The 19415-nt window shown below is 33.3% G+C and overlaps 1 protein-coding gene across 1 annotated transcript in view; it reads right to left on the reverse strand.

Moving 5' to 3' along the window:
* Positions 1-2440: 2440 nt before the first annotated feature.
* The window catches only part of LOC106466477 (neuroligin-3-like), a 72158-nt gene continuing 55183 nt past the window's right edge, over positions 2441-19415 (reverse strand). Inside the window, exons 4-9 of the mRNA XM_022395177.1 lie at positions 17346-17474; positions 16974-17159; positions 13220-14009; positions 6270-6373; positions 3639-4129; positions 2441-2785 (exon numbers count right to left, since the gene is read on the reverse strand). Of these exons, the coding sequence (XP_022250885.1) occupies positions 2441-2785; positions 3639-4129; positions 6270-6373; positions 13220-14009; positions 16974-17159; positions 17346-17474 (2045 nt within the window). The remainder of the gene's footprint in view (positions 2786-3638; positions 4130-6269; positions 6374-13219; positions 14010-16973; positions 17160-17345; positions 17475-19415) is intronic.

A 19415-nucleotide genomic window follows, 5' to 3' on the forward strand; every position in this document is an offset into this window, starting at 1 on the left:
TTCATTACTCCTCCCAGCCTTCCATCTTATGATGATCTCCTTATCTTTGTTACACACAGAAAAGTAACATTGGTTTTAACTGTCCTTCGAAAATACAAATATATTAGTACTGTTAAAATGTAGTCTCCTAATACTTTATTCTCCTGCACTCAATAACGTGTTATGAGTGTGAACATTTATATGTTAAACAACCAGCAACAGTTGAAAGAAACGCCTGATAAACATATAAGGATCTTTGGAATTCGGATGTGGTTATCTAACGTCTTCACACTTCAATAATCTTCAACATTAAGCTAATGCTGATTAGTAACTAAATATATTACTCTTTTTTTTTTACTTGAAAGTGGATTACAAAGCACAAGTACTTTGAAGAGCTCTCAAACATTTTAACTCTGATATATCTGTACAAATTTCCTTTTGATTACTCTAGAGATTTTCATACTCAGGTATTGTATTGAGCCCTCGCTACGTAGTTTAAGTTATTCAATCTACCTGTAGGAAATTGAATTGATATCTTTACATTCAGTTTCTACAGTTGAAGAACTAAGTGCTTTCCTTAGATATTTTATTGAAAACGTTGAAACTCTTGAGACGCACTAATGAAACAATACTTTTTAATTAAGCTTGTGAAGTTAGCCTGACAGTCATTTATTTCTTTAGAGTATATTAAGTTTTGTCAGCTGAACACGTGTAATCCAGTTAGCAAAGTTTTAATTATATTTTTTGACCTAAAATCTAATTTGGCACACTAATTTTGTTAAACTGGGAAGATTAAATCTTGAAAATAAGGGGGGGGGGAGGATGACAATAAAACGATTTAGTACGTTTGAATAGTGCGAATAACAAAAACAACATTAGCGTGCGTGAGATTTTCTTTTTTGGAACTAAGTTAAAAAGGAATAAGTCTGATTAACCACAATAAATATGTTTTAAGACAAACATACAACATATTCAGTCCTTAAATTTATTTTATCTTTCGACCTAAGACATCGTAAATAAAGCAAGCGTAGGTTTCTCGCAATAAAATATCGAATTTTCAGTATTAAGGCAGACACTATAAGTTCACGATTTATGTCACTTGAGATAGAAAACCTCTCTAAGAAAAATCTTTATTGACTAAAGTAACGTGTTTTTACAGCCATTATCTTTAGTGGAAAGAAACAAAACATTCCCGGTACAAAGGAGCAAAAGAACTATAAATATAGAATCCCGAATACGTTATTCCACGTGCGTACAAATCGGATGAAATCCTATTAAACATACGTTGTACATTTGAATTACGGCTTTTTATACCCAATATTCATTGTCGTTTCTAAGCATAATTGTTTTGTGTGTGTGTCTGTGTGAATCGAATTTTAAATACGTTTTTGAACTATAAGCATGCAGTCACTCTAGAGAAGAAGATTGAAATAATTATTGTATTTGAGTTTCTTGAATCATTTTACTTAGATTAATTTAAATATGCGATTCAAAAATATATATATTCTAATTTAATAAATATAGTTTATTAAGGAAAAAACACACAAATACACACCAGCTGAAGACAATTATTTTTTCTCGGCTTGTTTACTAATATTTCATTTGAACATCTGGAAAGTCGTAAAGACATGAGAATAGTTATTCACCATACAAAACACTACAGGACACTAGATAAGAACACTGGCATTGATATGCATGGAAGTGGCTGGAACACGAACTTACAGATGGATTTGTAATGGTCATCTATTACTTTGCAAAGAGTCACTTGTTCTAAATGCGTATACAACTTACTTTTTTATTATACGAAGAGTCAACTAGAACTGCAGTGACAAAAGTAATACGATTTTTATTTGAAATCTTAAAATCGTTTACATTTGGTTACTCCTTATGGAATTAACAGAAACGATTAAATTGTGTATTTTTATATAAGATAGAAATGATGGTATATAAGAATGGCACTCAGAAAGCACTTGATACGAGTCATTCTGAGTACACACACACACACACACACATATATATATAAGAAGCCTTTGTTGTTTTTAATGGCCGGAAGAAACAGCTCATGAACGTATCCTTCGTAGGACTCCGAATTCACTCTTTTTCCTTGACACACTTATAGCTTTTTGTGTGTTTAATTTGATCCAAAAATAATAACATCAACCCAGTTCCACACTTTTCTTTTTTTGTGATTCTATTAAATCAGTCAATTAATGTTAATATATTTTGGCCAGGGAATATATTTTGGCCACATTAACACTTAGTGACACTGATAATCACAAGAGCTTCGTGATGTCACTTTGTGGCCGGAGCTATGATTAGTATGTGCTAAGTTTGAAAGAATAAACTTTCGAAACCAATAAAATTTAGTTTATGTCTAGCCCTCACTTACAGAAAGTTAGCTCACAGAAGTTAATCGTAAAAATTTCTAACACTTAAGCAGTCGATTAGCATTTGGGATGTTTCACACTCTCATTTCTTCAGAAGTATATCTTGAAGGTGGCGCCATCCTGTGATAAGTACGGTGTAGCAGAGCTTGAGTCTCAAATAAAGGCTTCTCTTCAAGAGGGGCGTAGATTAGCTTTAGAGGTATCTTTGGAGGTGTAAGTAGTGGCACAGGAGGAGGTGGAGGAAGTTCTTGACTGGACGAGGATAAGGGAAGGAAATGAGGAGGAAGTTCTTGATTGGACGAGGATAAGGGAAGGACATGAGGAGGAAGTTCTTGATTAGACGAGGATAAGGGAAGGACACGGGACACTTGTTTAGGTTGAAAACTTGCGGTGTTGTCAAATTCTTGCACCATCTTGAGCTGTTTAAATTTAAAATTGACTGACATCAAAACCGTATAAAGAATTTTAAGTCCCTCCCTAATCTACTAGTATCACAACTAAATATACATATAATCATACATCTAAGCTGCAAGAAAAAATTCCAAATTAACAGACGTAGGGAGTTCTAACACTTTCTTAATTTATGTTCACTAAAACATAGAGTTTTAAGTCGATGATATTTTGAAACTAGAGTTCAGATGAAGAAAAAAAAACCTATATTTTGGAAAACGAAATATAGTAAAAATCATTTTCCGTATACATTTCTCAACTTAAAGATTTAAACAGTGTTCTCCCAAGAACGTTTTAAGGTAGCAGTTGGTGGCATGAATTGAGTAGAAAAGCTACGAGGGGTATTTGAAGATACATTCCTAACATGTGGGTTGGACAGATTGTTAGATGATCTATTTAATTCCGTGAAATAAATTTTGTTTGAGCGTTTGTAGTTTTTATTTGATAACGGAGTTTAATTTCATGATTAGGAAGTTGTTAAAAAATATCTAAAGATACAACTTAAACTTATGTGCAGGAAATACAGTTTGTGATGTCATTTCCGTTGGTATAGCGGAAACTTTCAAATGAGTTGTTTAATGATACAACAGAAGATCAGGTGAATTATCAAGTGGTGTCGTTATTGTCAATCAGTGGGTTTTAATATCACAATACGCTAAATTTAAGTATCCCAAATTCATAGCCTAATGAAAGAAATAGCATTTCGCAGGATAGCTTTAAAAAAATTTAATAGTCTAACAAACTACTTTACCAAACAATCCACTAATTTAGTATTTTAAAGTATGGAAGATTTCAAATACTATAAAAGTATTTTGTTTTTACCTTGTAGTTGTTTTTGTGAAGCTTAACTTCAAGTCTGTTTTTATCTTTTTGGTAAAACATTCCAGTAAAAACCAGAATATTGAGAATGAGCAGAGAACAGCCAACTGCAATGGTGACGCTGAGTGCCGTTGAATAACTACTTTGTTCAAACACGTGCGCTGAGCCAGTAGAATAGTTTAGGGACATTCCAGGAGTAGTCATTGCGAGAGGAGTGGTCGATGGGCCATTAGATGTAACATAAAGCACACTGGCGTTTATAGTGGAAGAAATACTAATATCTTCGGTAGAGATAACATTACCCTCCGATGTTGACGCTGCTAAATCAGTGGATAAGACAGCAACTTCATCGTATTTGTATGTGTTAGCATGGTCCTTAAGAAAACTGTGATGAGGGGGAGATCCGGCACCGCTTCTATGGAGTTTAGGGATTAGATTGTTCCAGAAAGACAACTGATGGGCACGATAATGATCACGGATTTTCGGCTTGGTTCCTAGGAAAACAAATAGACGGTGTAATGGTTATTACATTTTTGCTACACAATCAATTGCCATTTTTATGATTATACTATATCATCGTTGACAATTAAAAATCTGATCACTTATTAATTTATCATTATAGAATTATATCTACTTGAGTTGAGCGTTAACTGCAGTTTCTGAATAATAAAATTCATATAAGAATTACAGCGTCTCTGCAACAGATTTTCAAACGTAATTACTATTCAAAATCGATTAAGTAATTGAAGTACAACCTTTTTCTGTTCATAACTAACGGTGACGTCGAAACACGTAGTGTTTTTTATAATGGAGGCTCTTGACGGCTTCAATAAATATTGTTTCATTGTGCCCCCCAGTGACACAGCGGCTTGTCTGCGGACTTACAACGCTAGAAACCGGGTTTCGATACCCGTGATGGGCAGAGGACAGATAGCCCATTTTGTAGCTTTGTGCTTAATAACAAACAAACAAACACAAGCTTCACTGTGTACAGAAAACGTGATATTTTATTCATTTATTTGATTTGAAACATTACACGAGTGTCGATTATTCATACGTGATTAATATGTGTAGTATCTACATCTATGTGGAATATACATGGTTTTATCTTACATGTCAGACAGTTATTCAAGCCCCCCAGTGGCACAGCGGGATGTCTGCGGACTTACAATGCTAAAATCCGGGTTTCGATACCCGTGGTGGGCAGCGCACAGATAACCCATTGTGTAGGTTTGTACTTAATTACAAATAAACAGTTATTCATCTCAATATTATTGTATCTATATATGATTTTACTGAGAAGGATATTTGGTTGCATTTTGTAACGTATATTGTGTTATAATGATACTTGTCTTGAAATTCAAGATGAATCTTAAACTTCTTGATATTTATATATAAACTGTAATCTAAACACAAATGTAGGTTGGGATTTTAAAATTACTTAATTCTGTTAGAACATATATAACTGGTATATGCATAATACAATGATGCGAAAGAAAATTAGCGCTCTCATGGACTAGTATTGTTGACTGATATTTACCTGATTATTTTGTATAATTAACAGGCGGCGAATAATAGAGAAATCAAGTTCCTGATTGAGTTAGCCCAACAACGGATTTATACGTTTTTTTTTTAACCAAGTGTTCGATTTGTGGTGACGAGATTGACGTCAGTTGATAATCCTTATTGAGATAGGTTTAAATGGAGTGTTGTTGTTTTTGTTAAAGCTCTACGTAAAACTGATTTTTACCCTTTCAATCTGATAGTTCTAAAGGTAGTTACAGTTTGCTCCAAGTATTGTTGTTCCCTCACCCTTACATTATATTGTATGTATATCAATCTGATAGTTCTAAAGGTAGTTACAGTTTGCTCCAAGTATTGTTGTTCCCTCACCCTTACATTATATTGTATGTATATCAATCTGATAGTTCTAAAGGTAGTTACAGTTTGCTCCAAGTATTGTTGTTCCCTCACCCTTACATTATATTGTATGTATATCCCATGAAGAGAATAAAACAACGACAGATGTTAGCTTAATTTTGACTTAATTATCATTTTTAATTTTAAACAACAATGCAGTCTGTAAATCTTTCTTTGAGGGCCTTATTTACTTACAAATGTTTAAGACAAAATATTGCGTTGGAATGCTCAAAATGCTAAGATTAAACAATATTATCATAAAATATAATTGTTAAGTTTTCTTGTTATTGTTTTCGTTATCTTATAAAATTAATCTAATACACATGTTTAATCACAGCAAAACTTGTCATTTAGTTGTAAATCAATACTCCTCAATTTCATTTAGTTAATTAAAAATCTTAAAGAACACATAAAAATTACTTCTTCATTGAAATATCGTAGGTATTCAACTATTTACCTTCAAATGAAATTAAAACTATTTTTACATCCGAAAACTAGGGCTAGCTATAGTTAATCATCAATAAAAGAAAACAAAATCTGAAAGTAATATAACAAACCATTTTGTGTCACTTGTTCATAGTTGTGGGCACTTTTGAGCTCTTGTAATTTTAATCTGATTCAGTGATTAAAATCCATATTTTGATGTTAGAAATCATAACATTCGTAGGAAATAAGTTAAGAAAAGCTGTGTGAGCAGTAAAATAACTTACGTACCCAGACTCAAATATTTTTGGTAAACGTTTTCAAAGGCTGGCCACTCGATACGCTCGAAACGGCCCCTAATTCTGTCTTCTTCGTCATCTGGAATATTGGGATCACTAAGAATTCAGAGAAAACACTTTGTTAGTAATAATTTTGAATCTCCCAAAACCGACTTTTTAGCATTTTACTGATTCATAACAAATGTATTTCCATGAAAAAAACGTATGGCATGCAAAAACAAACTAGTTGTTTAGCACCAATGATTTCCGATCCGAGTTATTGAACCTGGTGTATATTTGAAAATCGTTATCGAGCAAGTTTATTTCACAAATCTTGAAAATAGGAGAAAAGGGGGCAGTTTCCAGGTCACAATTTTTAGCCTTAGCTGTCCAAATCTCAAGAAATATAGTTAAAGTTCAAATATTATTACAACGGTTTAAACTGTTGGAAACGCACGAGACACAGAGACAAAAAATAAAAATGCTTAACATATAACTACCCTTTCCCTCTCTCACATAATTAATTATACATAAATTATGATTATAATTATTTGAAGTATCAAGACAGAGAGATAGAAAAACGCGAAAACATATAATTCCCTTCCTTACGCAAGTAAATACATAAACATTATGGCTCTGACTATTAGCAGTACAAAATTAGTTGTTAATGTGATTCATATAATATAACGTGAGGTAATTAGTAAATGGTACGCGGTTTTTACGTATTAATTTCCTTCATACAAATTAACTTACAAGCCTTACAATTTACACGGATATTTCACTTCATATATATTGTACTTGTTGATTCAAATGGAAGTTTCAGTGGGTACGTTTATACCATAAAATCGTCTAAACACTTTGTAGTCAGGCTTGTTAGAGTGAACGAGTGCCAGGCTTGTTAGAGTAAACGGTTGTCAGGTTTGTTAGAATGAACGGTTCTGGTCAGTTTCCACCGTTAAAAGTTTGAATACCATAAACATTTTGTGAATTCTAAAAAATAAAAATGGTGGAGTTAATGAGCGACGTTTGCTATGAAAAATACTGAAGGGCAAAGTATACAATGAATGAAAATTGTTTGTTAAAAACATGGAGTAAGCTGACGTTTGATACTTTTTTAAATATCAATAAATCAAATTTATCGGTTTCTCTTTCGCATTACTGATAATAGTGAAATAATTCAAATCAAAACATGAAATTATTGGGTAGCTTTTTTTTTTTCTTGTAGTATACCTCACATTATGAAATACCTTGAAACCATTCAAACCAAAACAAAAAAACCTTGGATAGATTGTTATTTATTGGTCGTATACCTCACATTATCAAATACATTAAAATTATTCAAACCAAAAGAAGAACTCCTTAGATGGATTGTTATTTATTGGTTGTAAACTTCACATTATCAAATACATTGAAATGATTCAAACCAAAAGAGGAAACCTTTAGATAGCTGATTATATACCTCACATTATCAAATACATTGAAATTATTCAAACCAAAGGAAGAACCCCTTAGATGGATTATTATTTATTGGTTGTAAACCTCACATTATCAAATACATTGAAATGATTCAAACAAGAACAAGAAACCCTTAGGTAGCTATTTTTGTTTTGTTCTCTTATTTCTAACATATACTGGAACCCATTATGGTTATGAATATAATTAGAAATTGCTCGAGGTAATATTAATTTTAGATTTATATAAATTCACAGTACTCCATACTAAGATGTGAAATATCTTTAAAGACTTCTAAAATACACCTTTACATATAATCAAATAACACATGCATTAATCCGTGCGCTCTGAACGTAAATACTTTTGTTTTGTGTCGACTATACCAATAAACTTAAAACAGATAAATAGTGTTTCTCTGAATTAACATTCCACGAACAAGCAAAAACAAAACCAAGCAATGTGAAGGAAACAATATTAAAATTGAACTCAGTCATACAATTACAAATGCTTTGGCCTTGAATATGTCATTTACCTTACCTATATTAAATATTTTAATTTGACTTAAGTGAAACTATAGTGAAAACTGTATTTTTGTAGTTTATTTTTTCTCACCTTTCTTACCCATCGGAGGGCTTATAATGCCAAAAATCGGGTTTCGATATCTGCGGTGGGCAGAGTACAAATAGTCCATTGTGTATCATTGTGCTTAATAAAGAAAGTTACTGCTCCCCAGCGGTACAGCGGTATGTCTTTGGACTTAAAACGTTAGAAACCGGGTTTCGATACTCGTGGTAGAAAGAGCATAGATAGCCCACTGTGTGGCTTTGGGCTTAATTACAAACAAGCAAACAGAAAGTTACATGTGGCGATATTCGTCATTATGTAGTGATCGTGATTCCTAGAAAATAACTAAATGAAGTATTAAGATCTATAGCCTTAAGAAATTAAATCTTACTAACTCAGAGCTCTTAAAAGCTTCTTTGTATAGACGAATATGGTTTAATGCTCGAGTGGACGATACAATGTAGCTAAACACCAATATTTAAAAAGAAAAACCGCAAGACAGTGTACCCTATGTACACGCCATAAACGTTTCCAATCCCTCCTTTAATTAACAACTAGTTCCATTCAAGATATAAAAAAAAGAGATAGAAAAACAGCGAAAGAACCTTATTTACATGTTTAGTACAATAATTACAGAGTTTATCATTTAACTCATTTCTTCTAGATGCACTTCTCGGAACTCATCATTTTATCTCATAACGATTCCTATTTTGTTTTGGTGCATTTTTCACGATTTAGTTTTTACTCTGATCTTTACCAATTGCTCTGAACGCACTTTTCAGAATTCTTGGCGGTGTATTTTTCAGAACTCACCAATTACGGTCTATGACTTTCTTTGAATAGTCCTGCCAGTTTCTTTTTTTTTCTTTTACTTATCTGAGCTTATCAGTCACCTCCTCATTTTTACCGTTACATTGTAGTAAGGGGACATGGTTCAGCAGGTTTAAGTATGAATAATGTTAATAATGCCACAGGGCAAAGTTGTCTGTTTAATCCACTATATAACAAGATGTATATTTTGGTAAAGGACCTAAGATAATTACATAATTTGGGCTTATTTCTCTCTTTCGTTACTTGAAATTATATAAAGTTAATAGGAACACGAACTGCACATTTCTATACGCTTTTATACGCACGGAACTGGAATTTATGTTTTACACCAATTAATTAAGTGCTACAAACAGCTCGTATGATTAATAAGTAATGCTTTTAATTCTTCTAATATAAACTAGCCTCATAGTATATACATTACACGTTCGAAATCATATCAAGTGTCATTTCTCTCTGTTTTATGTCTGTATATCATATTGTTTTACAATTAATTTTACAAATCTAATCATTGTTTTGCTCACAACAGCACTGCTTTACGCGTAACTATTGTTTAGCAAAAACAAAACATCTTAATAACTTTATTTCTTTGCAAATGTTTGGTATACGAAAGGTGAAAAATTTGTTTTTATTACAGTCAGTAGATAAAATAATTAAGAAATATTACATAAGCATACAAATGCATGAGAGTGATAGGATAATTATTCAAGAAAGATAAGATTTCGTTATTATATATTAAACGAGTGTAAATAAGTCATCTTCGAGGAAACATTTCACTACAACAAATGTTCTTGATTTGGCATTGAAATTAAAGTAATGTTCAGCCACAACATACTCTGGTGATCCAGATTTCTAGTTTTCCTTTTATATAATACATTCAGTAAAACGTACGATATAATACTTTTCTAAGGTTTCTTTAGTACTTCTATCATTAAGGTCCACAAAGTATTCCATCAAGGATTCGTTAGCAGTGCTGTATTAAGCCCTATCTTTATGTTTTCCGTACAGACATATGGCTTTTCTTTTTGTTATTACTCGATGGTTCCACGTGAACTGAATATTGTGGAGCTTTCCACAATACCTGCTATTAAAAACCACGACTCTTTATGCGGGGTACTCGACTCGCAATCTGCGGGTCGCGGGTTCGAATCTCCGTCCCACCAAACATGCTCGCCCTTTCAGCCGTGGGGGCGTTATAATGTGACGGTCAATCCCAATATTCGTTGGTAAAAGAGTAGTCCGAGTGTTGGCGGTGGGTGGTGATGACTAGCTGCCTTCCCTCTAGTCTTACACTGCTAAATTAGGGACGGCTAGCGCAGATAACCCTCGTGTAGCTTTGCGCAAAATTCAAAACAAACAAATCTTTATGGGACCGCTGCTTAGCTTTCACTCAATAACACAATTAATCTATGTTTAATGAATGATTTTATGGAATACTTATAAAACAAACAACCATTAAAACTATTATATTTACTAAAAGCATTAAGGAATATGCTTGGCTTTTGTAAACAAATCTCCTGTGTTATAAAGAATAAAATGACGACCAAAATGTTCCAGTTATTTTACGCGAGAAACAAAAATTTGCTATATTTGTAAACTTTTGGAACTTAAAAAATAAATGAGGAAAGAATATTAAATAGCTTTAGAGTGTATGGTCTCAAAATATCCGTAGCATCTAGTTTGTTTAGAATAAATAAGGATATAAGTCATGCTAGATATTGCCGTCAAAAATGTATATGATATTTATTTTTATAAGATATGAACTCCAACAATTTAACAGTTTTTATACTGGATGAATGTAGTATTGTAAATACAACATACCTTATTCTCTTATATATCATATTTGCAAGATTTATAACATTTCCTGCGGTATTTCTTGGAACAGGTTAGATCCGGTTTTACTTTCTTTAGACTGCATGGTCAAGAAATTCATTAATTTTTCATGGATAGTTACATTGTGTTTTACTTTATCTTGCTTACAGAGGACAACCTTGGGACTGTCAATTGGAACAGGGACATTTCCGCATTCAGGCGCTGTTTTCTGATTGATCAGTTTACAAAATGTGTATATTCAATGAAATTAATTTTTGCTTTCTGATATTCGCCTCAAAGTTCAAGGAGAGAGAGTTCCAGACTTTGATTTGAGAGATCCAAGACTTATTGCTTATTACACTGATTGTACATAATTTAGTTTATTTCATCTCAATGTAATTCAATCTCTACTACACGACGCAATAGTCAGTACTATTACAGGATCAACCATATTTTTCTTTGAACCTCAATAAAGTGTTTCATTTTTTTATCTTGAGTTCAAAAACATCTCTTGTCTTTTTCATTTTACTGTAACAAATCATTACACCTGTTCTTCCACATATCAGATCTACAAACCTGTAGTTTTTGCGAAGATCGAGTGCTTAAGCGCTAGGTTTAACCTTGAGATTACCATAAGTCATGTATTATAGTAAAAAAAAATGGTTGTTAATATAGGAGAATTATCTGTAGTAATATGCTATTGTTGTAATAACTAAAATGCTAACAAATTTATTCTTCCATAACTTGTTTAAAATAGTCAGATATATTCGGGTAACCTGTGACGTTCATAAACCCTTGAAAAAGGCGTAAGCCGAAACGTCTGGTAGAATAAATAAACATTTATCTGAAGTTGTTTTTCATCTTCATTGAAAATGGTTTTCATCCGTCAATCAGCACTGAAAGCTTTCAAAAAATAATATGTTCAGGTAAGTTTCTTTGAATTTTCGTGCATATGTTTTGCATGTTGTATGACATTCTTGTTAATCGAATGTCGAAAGATCGTGAATATGTGTGTTAACTCTTTTAAGCAGGTGAAGCTTGCGCATGCAAAGGGCTAGAAACACTTTGACCCCGTGTCCAACCCGCCTGGGGAGAATCTAGCCCACCTAAAGTTGTAGCACAGGTAATTGTACAATTTGGAACGAGTTAGGGCTATTTTTCCCTCTGCAATTGTTATTTGATATAGTTGATAGTGTTGAATTTTGATATATCGAACTTTTAATGGTTTGTCTAAATTAATTACGTCTTTGTTCTGTTTGGATGTAAATCATCTCCCTTGTCTTTGTCTTGTGTGATTGCGTATAGAAGGACTTCTCAAAATCCCAGAAGCCAGTTAAAGTCGCATCAGTAATGTAGGCAGACCAATAAGTATGAAGACCTGCACATTTCTTGTGAATTTTTGTTTTGTATTATTTGTTCATTTCTATGTGTTTCTTTCCTTTTCTCTCCGTGTATTCGATCCATTCTCTTTGTAACATTTCCAGAATTAGCATTTTTGGATACCTTGGAACTTATTTGTCGGTTGTCATGGAACTGAACATCATATTACTTTATACTAGGAAACTTATATTACAGGGAAATCGAGTCTTTACTCTTGAAGACACGTGTTCTAGTAGTCTATTGATTGTTGTTCTAGATACAAGACCTGTTGTAATGTGCTATCGTTTTATATTGGGAAACATGTACATATTGGTTTCACTTTAGAAGACGTTGAGCTGGAGCAAGATATTGACTCCTCTGGGATTGTGTATCATTGACAATTTTCATTTTAAGGTTATTATAGAATCCACAAACATCTTATCAATAAATACACTATACTTCATGTCTTGAAAGCTGCAGTTTTGTAGTTTGTAGTTGTTTTGGTGCAGAGTTATGCAATGGGTTGTCTGCACTTTGTCTGCCACGAGAGATCAAACATCAGAGTTTAGTGATGTTAGTCCGTCAACCTACCACTGGGGGAACCTGATGGTTGAAAAACAATAAAATTTGTTAAGTTTAAAGTTTGATTCTAAAATCTTAGAAGCCATATACATTTTGATGTTTCATGGCAGTTCTAATTTATTCTTCTTATATGTCTTTTGTCTTTATTACTTTCAAAATAAAACAATCAATGAAGTATAGACTACATTATCAATAGCATTGATGTGATGGGCAATTATTAAGTTTATTAAGTTTCAACAGTGATGTATGGATGTTACTTTATGTGGAGTTCACTGAGTGATTATGAGATACTGCATTGATGCCACTGATGTTATACCAGACCTTCTTACTCTAGATTTTCTAAAAAAGAATTCAGTATGTCTTTACCCTTTTTTAGCGAAAGTGGACCAGTAAATCAGAACAGCCTGAGCTAGTGAGGTTTCCGAGCGCGAGTAGTTATGTTGGAAATGTGCAAGTTTCCCAACTAAAGGGATGCCCAAAACGTAAGGAAGGTCTTCCCCATGGATGCATCCGTATCTCTTAGGAAATTCGGAGTCTTCAGTTTGATGACCAAATACGAAAAGGAACGTTTTCTTACTTCCTTTGGCACGATATTTAGCAGCTTTAAATAGTGGTCCAACTACGAGACCATCACTGATTGCATGTGCTGTAGTTTCGAGGATGTTAATCGGATGTTCCATTGTTCTTTCCCAGTCTGTGTATTCGTTTTCTAGCACATAGAATATTTCTTTTAAATGATACTTGTACACATTCCTTACTAATTCTCGAAATAGCTTAGTTCGACGATCTTTGCCAATGCCATAACGCTCTTCGTTCGCCGAAAACTTGTAATAAAACTCCATTCGGGACACACCAAGTAGAAGATCATATTGGTTGTACAGGTTGTTGTAATCTTTCATCAAAATCTCAGGCTCGTTTGGTATTACGATTCCGTCAATGGTTGGTCCAAATGCTGTTAGATAGTCTGGAACGTCTAATTGAACGTTCAGTATTTGTTTCATGGGTCGATTTCTTAGACAGTCTATCATTATGACGTTGCTCTCATTTGGACACTTAAGTTTACTAGCCAATTGACGAGTGAACTTTGGAGCTTCTCTGGCTATAGCCCACGGACTCAGTGCCGATCCGCTGTGCATGACACAACGATGGAATAGCCCTGTAGGATTACAGATAAACTTTTAAATGAATAACAAACTGAATTTTAGTTGTGAATGTTTTGTTCTTAGACAAAAAACAACAAAAGCATCCTATTATCAATTTATCTATTTAATAATCTCAACGTACAATAATATATTTAGTACGAGTTTAAACGTACATCTTAAAACTAAGAGTAAACTTCGAAGTATGAACAGAGGCTTTTCTTGTTTGTATTATATTTACTAACTGCCGTAACTCTACATTATTTATCAAAGAAAAAATACAGTATATTTCTTAAGTTAAATGGTATAATCTTGGGTGCTTTATATGACGAAACTGTCAAAACTAACTTAACCACAAACAAGCGGTAAAAAATAATGACTGCTGTCCTTTTTTACATATCAACTTCTCGAGTAACGTTAATACTGAATAATATTTCATAATTATATTTGAAGATTATGAAAAACAAATTAACTCGAATCTAGTATATACATTGTTTTTCTTAAAATAAAATTCAAATAACAAATAAAGTCATAGATTATCGATATATATATGTATATATGATTTCAGTTCTAGTATGTAGTTAAGTTGTAATTTAAAATATCCACAGGTTTGTTATTAACTATTATACTCAGTTACAATCGAGATCCGCCCCCTCCCCCAGTGGCACAGCGGTATGCCTGCGGATTTACAACCCGTGGTGGGCAGAACACAGATAGCCCACTGTGTAGCTTTGTGCTTAATTACAAACAAATTACAAACAATACAATCGAGATCCAGGCAGACTCTGTTTATATATTTTCATGGCCAGGTGGTTAGAGCGATTGACTCGCAATCTGAGGGTCGCGGGTTCGAATCCCCGTCACACCAAACATGCTCGCCCTTTCAGCCGTGGGGCGTTATAATGTGACGGTCAATCCCACTATTCGTTGATAAAAGAGTAGCCCAAGAGTTGGCTGTGGGTAGTGATGACTAGCTGCCTTCCCTCAGGTCTTTCACTGCTAAATTAGGGACGGCTAGCGCAGATGACCCTCGTGTAGATTTCCGCGAAATTCAAGCCAAACAAATTTTAAACTGATAAACAAGAAGCAAGGAACTTAGTCAACAGCACCTACCGTCAACTCTTGTGTGACCGAAATGTATAATTTAATCGTCACACTCTTCAACGGCAGAGGGCGTTTTGCGACAACGGATCCCGTACTGGGAATCTTCAGATTTACACTCTGGGCACGCTAACCAATAGGCTATGCCCTGCTTGGTCTTTGATTGAAAATCAGAGTGTCACTGGATGTGGGTAACACTAAGTTACAAGAGTAGCAATGATTATAATAAACCACATTGAATAAAAAGTTCAGTTACTAGATAGTGTATCTTCGCCCGTTGTAATTACTTCCCCTGTTGTAAAGCCAAACGGTAAGCCGTACGTTAGTGAAACAAAACTTTTGGAAACAAGCAAAGAGGAACATAATTATTTAGAAATATCCAAGGATTTAAATATTCAGTATTGAAGGATTGAAATGTGTACCGGGTAGTTTTTTTTGTAATAAATTGGTTTAGGTTACTAGATTAAATGTCATATGTTTAAATGAACTCAGAAATGCACTATATGCTGCAACTATATAAAAACAATTATTCTAAGAAAATTTAAATTTTTATCATTGTGGGTTTCTCTAAGCTATTGTTGAACTTCCTGCTTCAACGTGAGAGCTAATTTGAATATAATATTGTATCATCCTGTTATTTAGGCTGGCACTGTGTAACATGCTGTACAAAATCGTATTTGCTAAAACAGTATAATTCACAAAATCACTAATTTATGATAACATTAGATAAATTACACAGGCCTGCGAATAAAAAAGATCATAAAAGTTGTTTGGTCTTAATGAGAGCCCCCCCCCCCTAATGGTACAGCGGCATGTCTGCAGACTTACAACGCTAGAATCCGGGTTTCGATACCCGCGGTGGGCACAGCACAGATAGCCCATTGTGTAGCTTTGTGCCTAATTATAAACAAACATTTAATAACAGATTTTCCATAATTCAGCTATTAAAATGATTTTTTTTATCACGTAAGAATTTTTTCCAAATCGGGAAGAAAAAAAAACTCTTACTTAGATCAAATTATTATTTCGTTTACCACAATGAACGTTTTTTGTTATTATGTTTGTTATGTTTGGGTTCTAGAACGATCGACATGACTCTCACGTCGCGATTGGTCTAGAGAAATCTATAACAAAATATGACCCGATTTCAATGAAAATTATTCACTTGTATAAAAGTACGTATGATGTTTTGTGAAACTTCTGTACGTGATGGAGAAAAATTTGTATCATTTTCGGATTCAGCGTACAGGAATTACTGTAGAACACGTAAATATTTCAAGACAATAAAACCATCGCAGGCCTGTGTTATCAGAATACTGTCTGGTGTTGCAGTGTTTACTACTATGAAAAAAACTGTATATCGCACAGTATCTATACTTAAGATATCTTTTCGTTAAAAATCACGCCAAAAAAAGTTTTGGAGAGTTCCCGTTCATGAAGATGTTATCCCTTATCAATTGAAGAAATCTTATGTTTATAAACATATGAAGCACTTTTTAACTTATCTACAATAAATATAAAAAAGTCAACAATAATACTGAAATAAAATGATTGCTTCTTAAAGAACGTTGTTTGGCGGGAAAAGAACTTAGAAAATGGCATATGCTTTGTCATGCATTTTGTAACAGAGTATGACCATGTATTTTGCAACTGTTGTGTGAACGAGATAAAGTAAATTGTAAAATTAACAATCACAACCCGTACGTTTTAAGTCACGTTCTATAAATGAGCTAAAAGTAAAAAAAAAAAAAAGACTTCCCAATTCTTTACCCAACGCTGAAATTTAGAGTCAGAAGCAACTATTGCCTTCCAGTTTCATGTCTTTAACGACGTAACACGCAAATGAAGCGAAATATGAAGTAAGAGAATCTTTGTGTTACCTTCCGCCATTGGTGAGATCATCAAGAGGTTTACGAATGCAGCTCCATGGCCATGCCCTATAATAGTAACATTACTAACATCTCCACCAAAGACTGACACGTTTTCCCGTATCCAGTGTAGAGCAGCCACCTGATCCATTAGGCCGTAGTTACCACGAGTAGCTTCCTCTAGCGCTGGTAAAAATCCTTTAAAATATCGGATATATAAATATACACATATTTACAAATATGTAGTTATTTCCTCTAATAGAAAAACAAAATTTCCAGTAAATATGTGAATGTTTAATAATATTAACGAGATCGTTAACTTCAGAACATATTTTATTATTATTTTTTATCTAAATTTCATAAATAATGTTAACATATACAAACCGAAAATTCCGAGGCGAAAGTTTAAAGTTATAAAGATAACATCAGCAGTACTTGATAAAACACTGCCATCATATAAATTTCCGGAATTCCAGTTGTAAGAGTCTCCTTGAATGAAAACCACCACTGGAACTTTCACATTGTGGTTAAGAACTGAAAAAAACACACAAGAAAAACATAAATTCAATACTCATAGACGTCATTATATATCCTTAGCTGAAAACTGTACAATTTGAGCTTAGATTTGAAGTCACTGAAATAAAATAATCATGTTTTAGTTGTTTCAAGGTATATCAGTTGGAAGAGAAGTAATGGTATGTTTAAAGTTTGTAAACACATTTGTTAATTTCAAAATATGATGAAATTTTGGGCGTTTTAAATCAACAGTACCAAAAAAAGTGGCTTTAAGTTTTTTATTGAAAATATGAAAATGCTTTCACCAAAACAAACCACCTGCAAGCTCATAATACATATATCAAACATTTACGCATCATCTGTACGTGTTTATGTAACAATAATATTTTTACTGACTTTAGTATAGTGTACCAAAAACTTTAAAATACAAGTTCTGACAGCCAGGGACTGACTAATGTAATGCAGCTTGGAGGCTATTGGAACAGTAGCTAAGATATAGCTTTCATGACTCTCAGAAAAAAAAAACCAAAACATCACTGATGCATTCATATACGAGTCCTTTCTATAAAGCTGCATAAAACGAATAGGCTTAACTTTCATTTACAATCGTTAATACAGCCCGTATTTTCGTGATGCATTGAAATATGAAATCTCTATAAGCGCAGGTTTAGAATATGTTTTCGTTTTCTTCACTAGTCTCATGCATATTTATTGTATATAAAAATATCAAAATAAGGAATCGCTTTTTAAAACATCAAACATATTATATGCGGTTGGTCATACAAATATATCTATACATTATTTAAAACTATTGATTATCTGCAACTAAATTGCTTTATTATTACTTGAGTAAAAATGTGTATGAAGGATTATTTATGTATTTTTACATTATTGTCAGGAGTATCCTGGCTGCCTAATTGTACATCGAGAGATAGATTGTCAGATATGCGGCAGAATGAAAAATGGTTAGAATCTACCTCATAAATATATGTTTTTAATACAACCGATTACAAATGCAGTAAATAAATACACAATCTAATACACATACACTTTGGTCGATGTATTGATGGTGGAATTTCCACCTAAAATCGGCTGAATAGATACAATTTCGAAAACTTTTGCTAACTAATAAACTAATAAGGTTAGTTCTATTACGAGATTACCTATAGTTGTAGACAAACACTTGCGTGCTTAGCCTAAGTCTACTCTCATTACCTTAATGCTTGGACATTTATTTATTCACTAACTCATTTAATTATCTCCATTTGACATTAAAGCATCAAACTCAGGAAACATGACATACAAGTGTATCTGTACGTGCACAGAATACTTGAATATTTGCAGATGGATAAAAGCTTCTACTGCTCAAATTTTATTATATCTCAGTTAAGGAAATGTTAAATTTTTATAAAAAAAGCGTAGAGGGATTCCACACATAAAAAAGTATTTTCACTTGCGAAAGTGAAAAGCTTTAGCTGTGTAACAAATTAAATAAAGAAGAACAGAAGGTAACAAAAATGTCACAGCAAAGATCTAATTGGGAAAAAAAGAATGTCTTTTTTTTGAATATTAGGTATTGAACATCTTTTGAAGATTGTTTCCACTGTGTAAAGTGTAATAGAAACATAAAAATGCTGACATGTTGTCGTAAAAATTGTAAACAAATTCACCGAGAAAAACTATAGGATTCAATGAAGCTTGACATTCAAGATATCGTTAAATTCACAGAAAAGGAAAAGTTTCAAGTTATTCCTAAGCACGGCTTGGCAGGGCCTGATGGTTTGGGCAATCGACTCGCAATTTGTGGGTCACGGGATCGAACTCCGTCACCGAACACGTTTGCCCTTTCAGCCGTGGAGACGATATAATGCGACGGTCATTATGGGCCCGGCATGGCCCAGATGGTTAAGGCACTCGACTCGCAATCTGAGGGTCGCG

The sequence above is a fragment of the Limulus polyphemus genome, unplaced genomic scaffold, assembly GCF_000517525.1.
Source record: "Limulus polyphemus unplaced genomic scaffold, Limulus_polyphemus-2.1.2 Scaffold74, whole genome shotgun sequence".
NCBI lineage: Eukaryota > Metazoa > Arthropoda > Merostomata > Xiphosura > Limulidae > Limulus > Limulus polyphemus.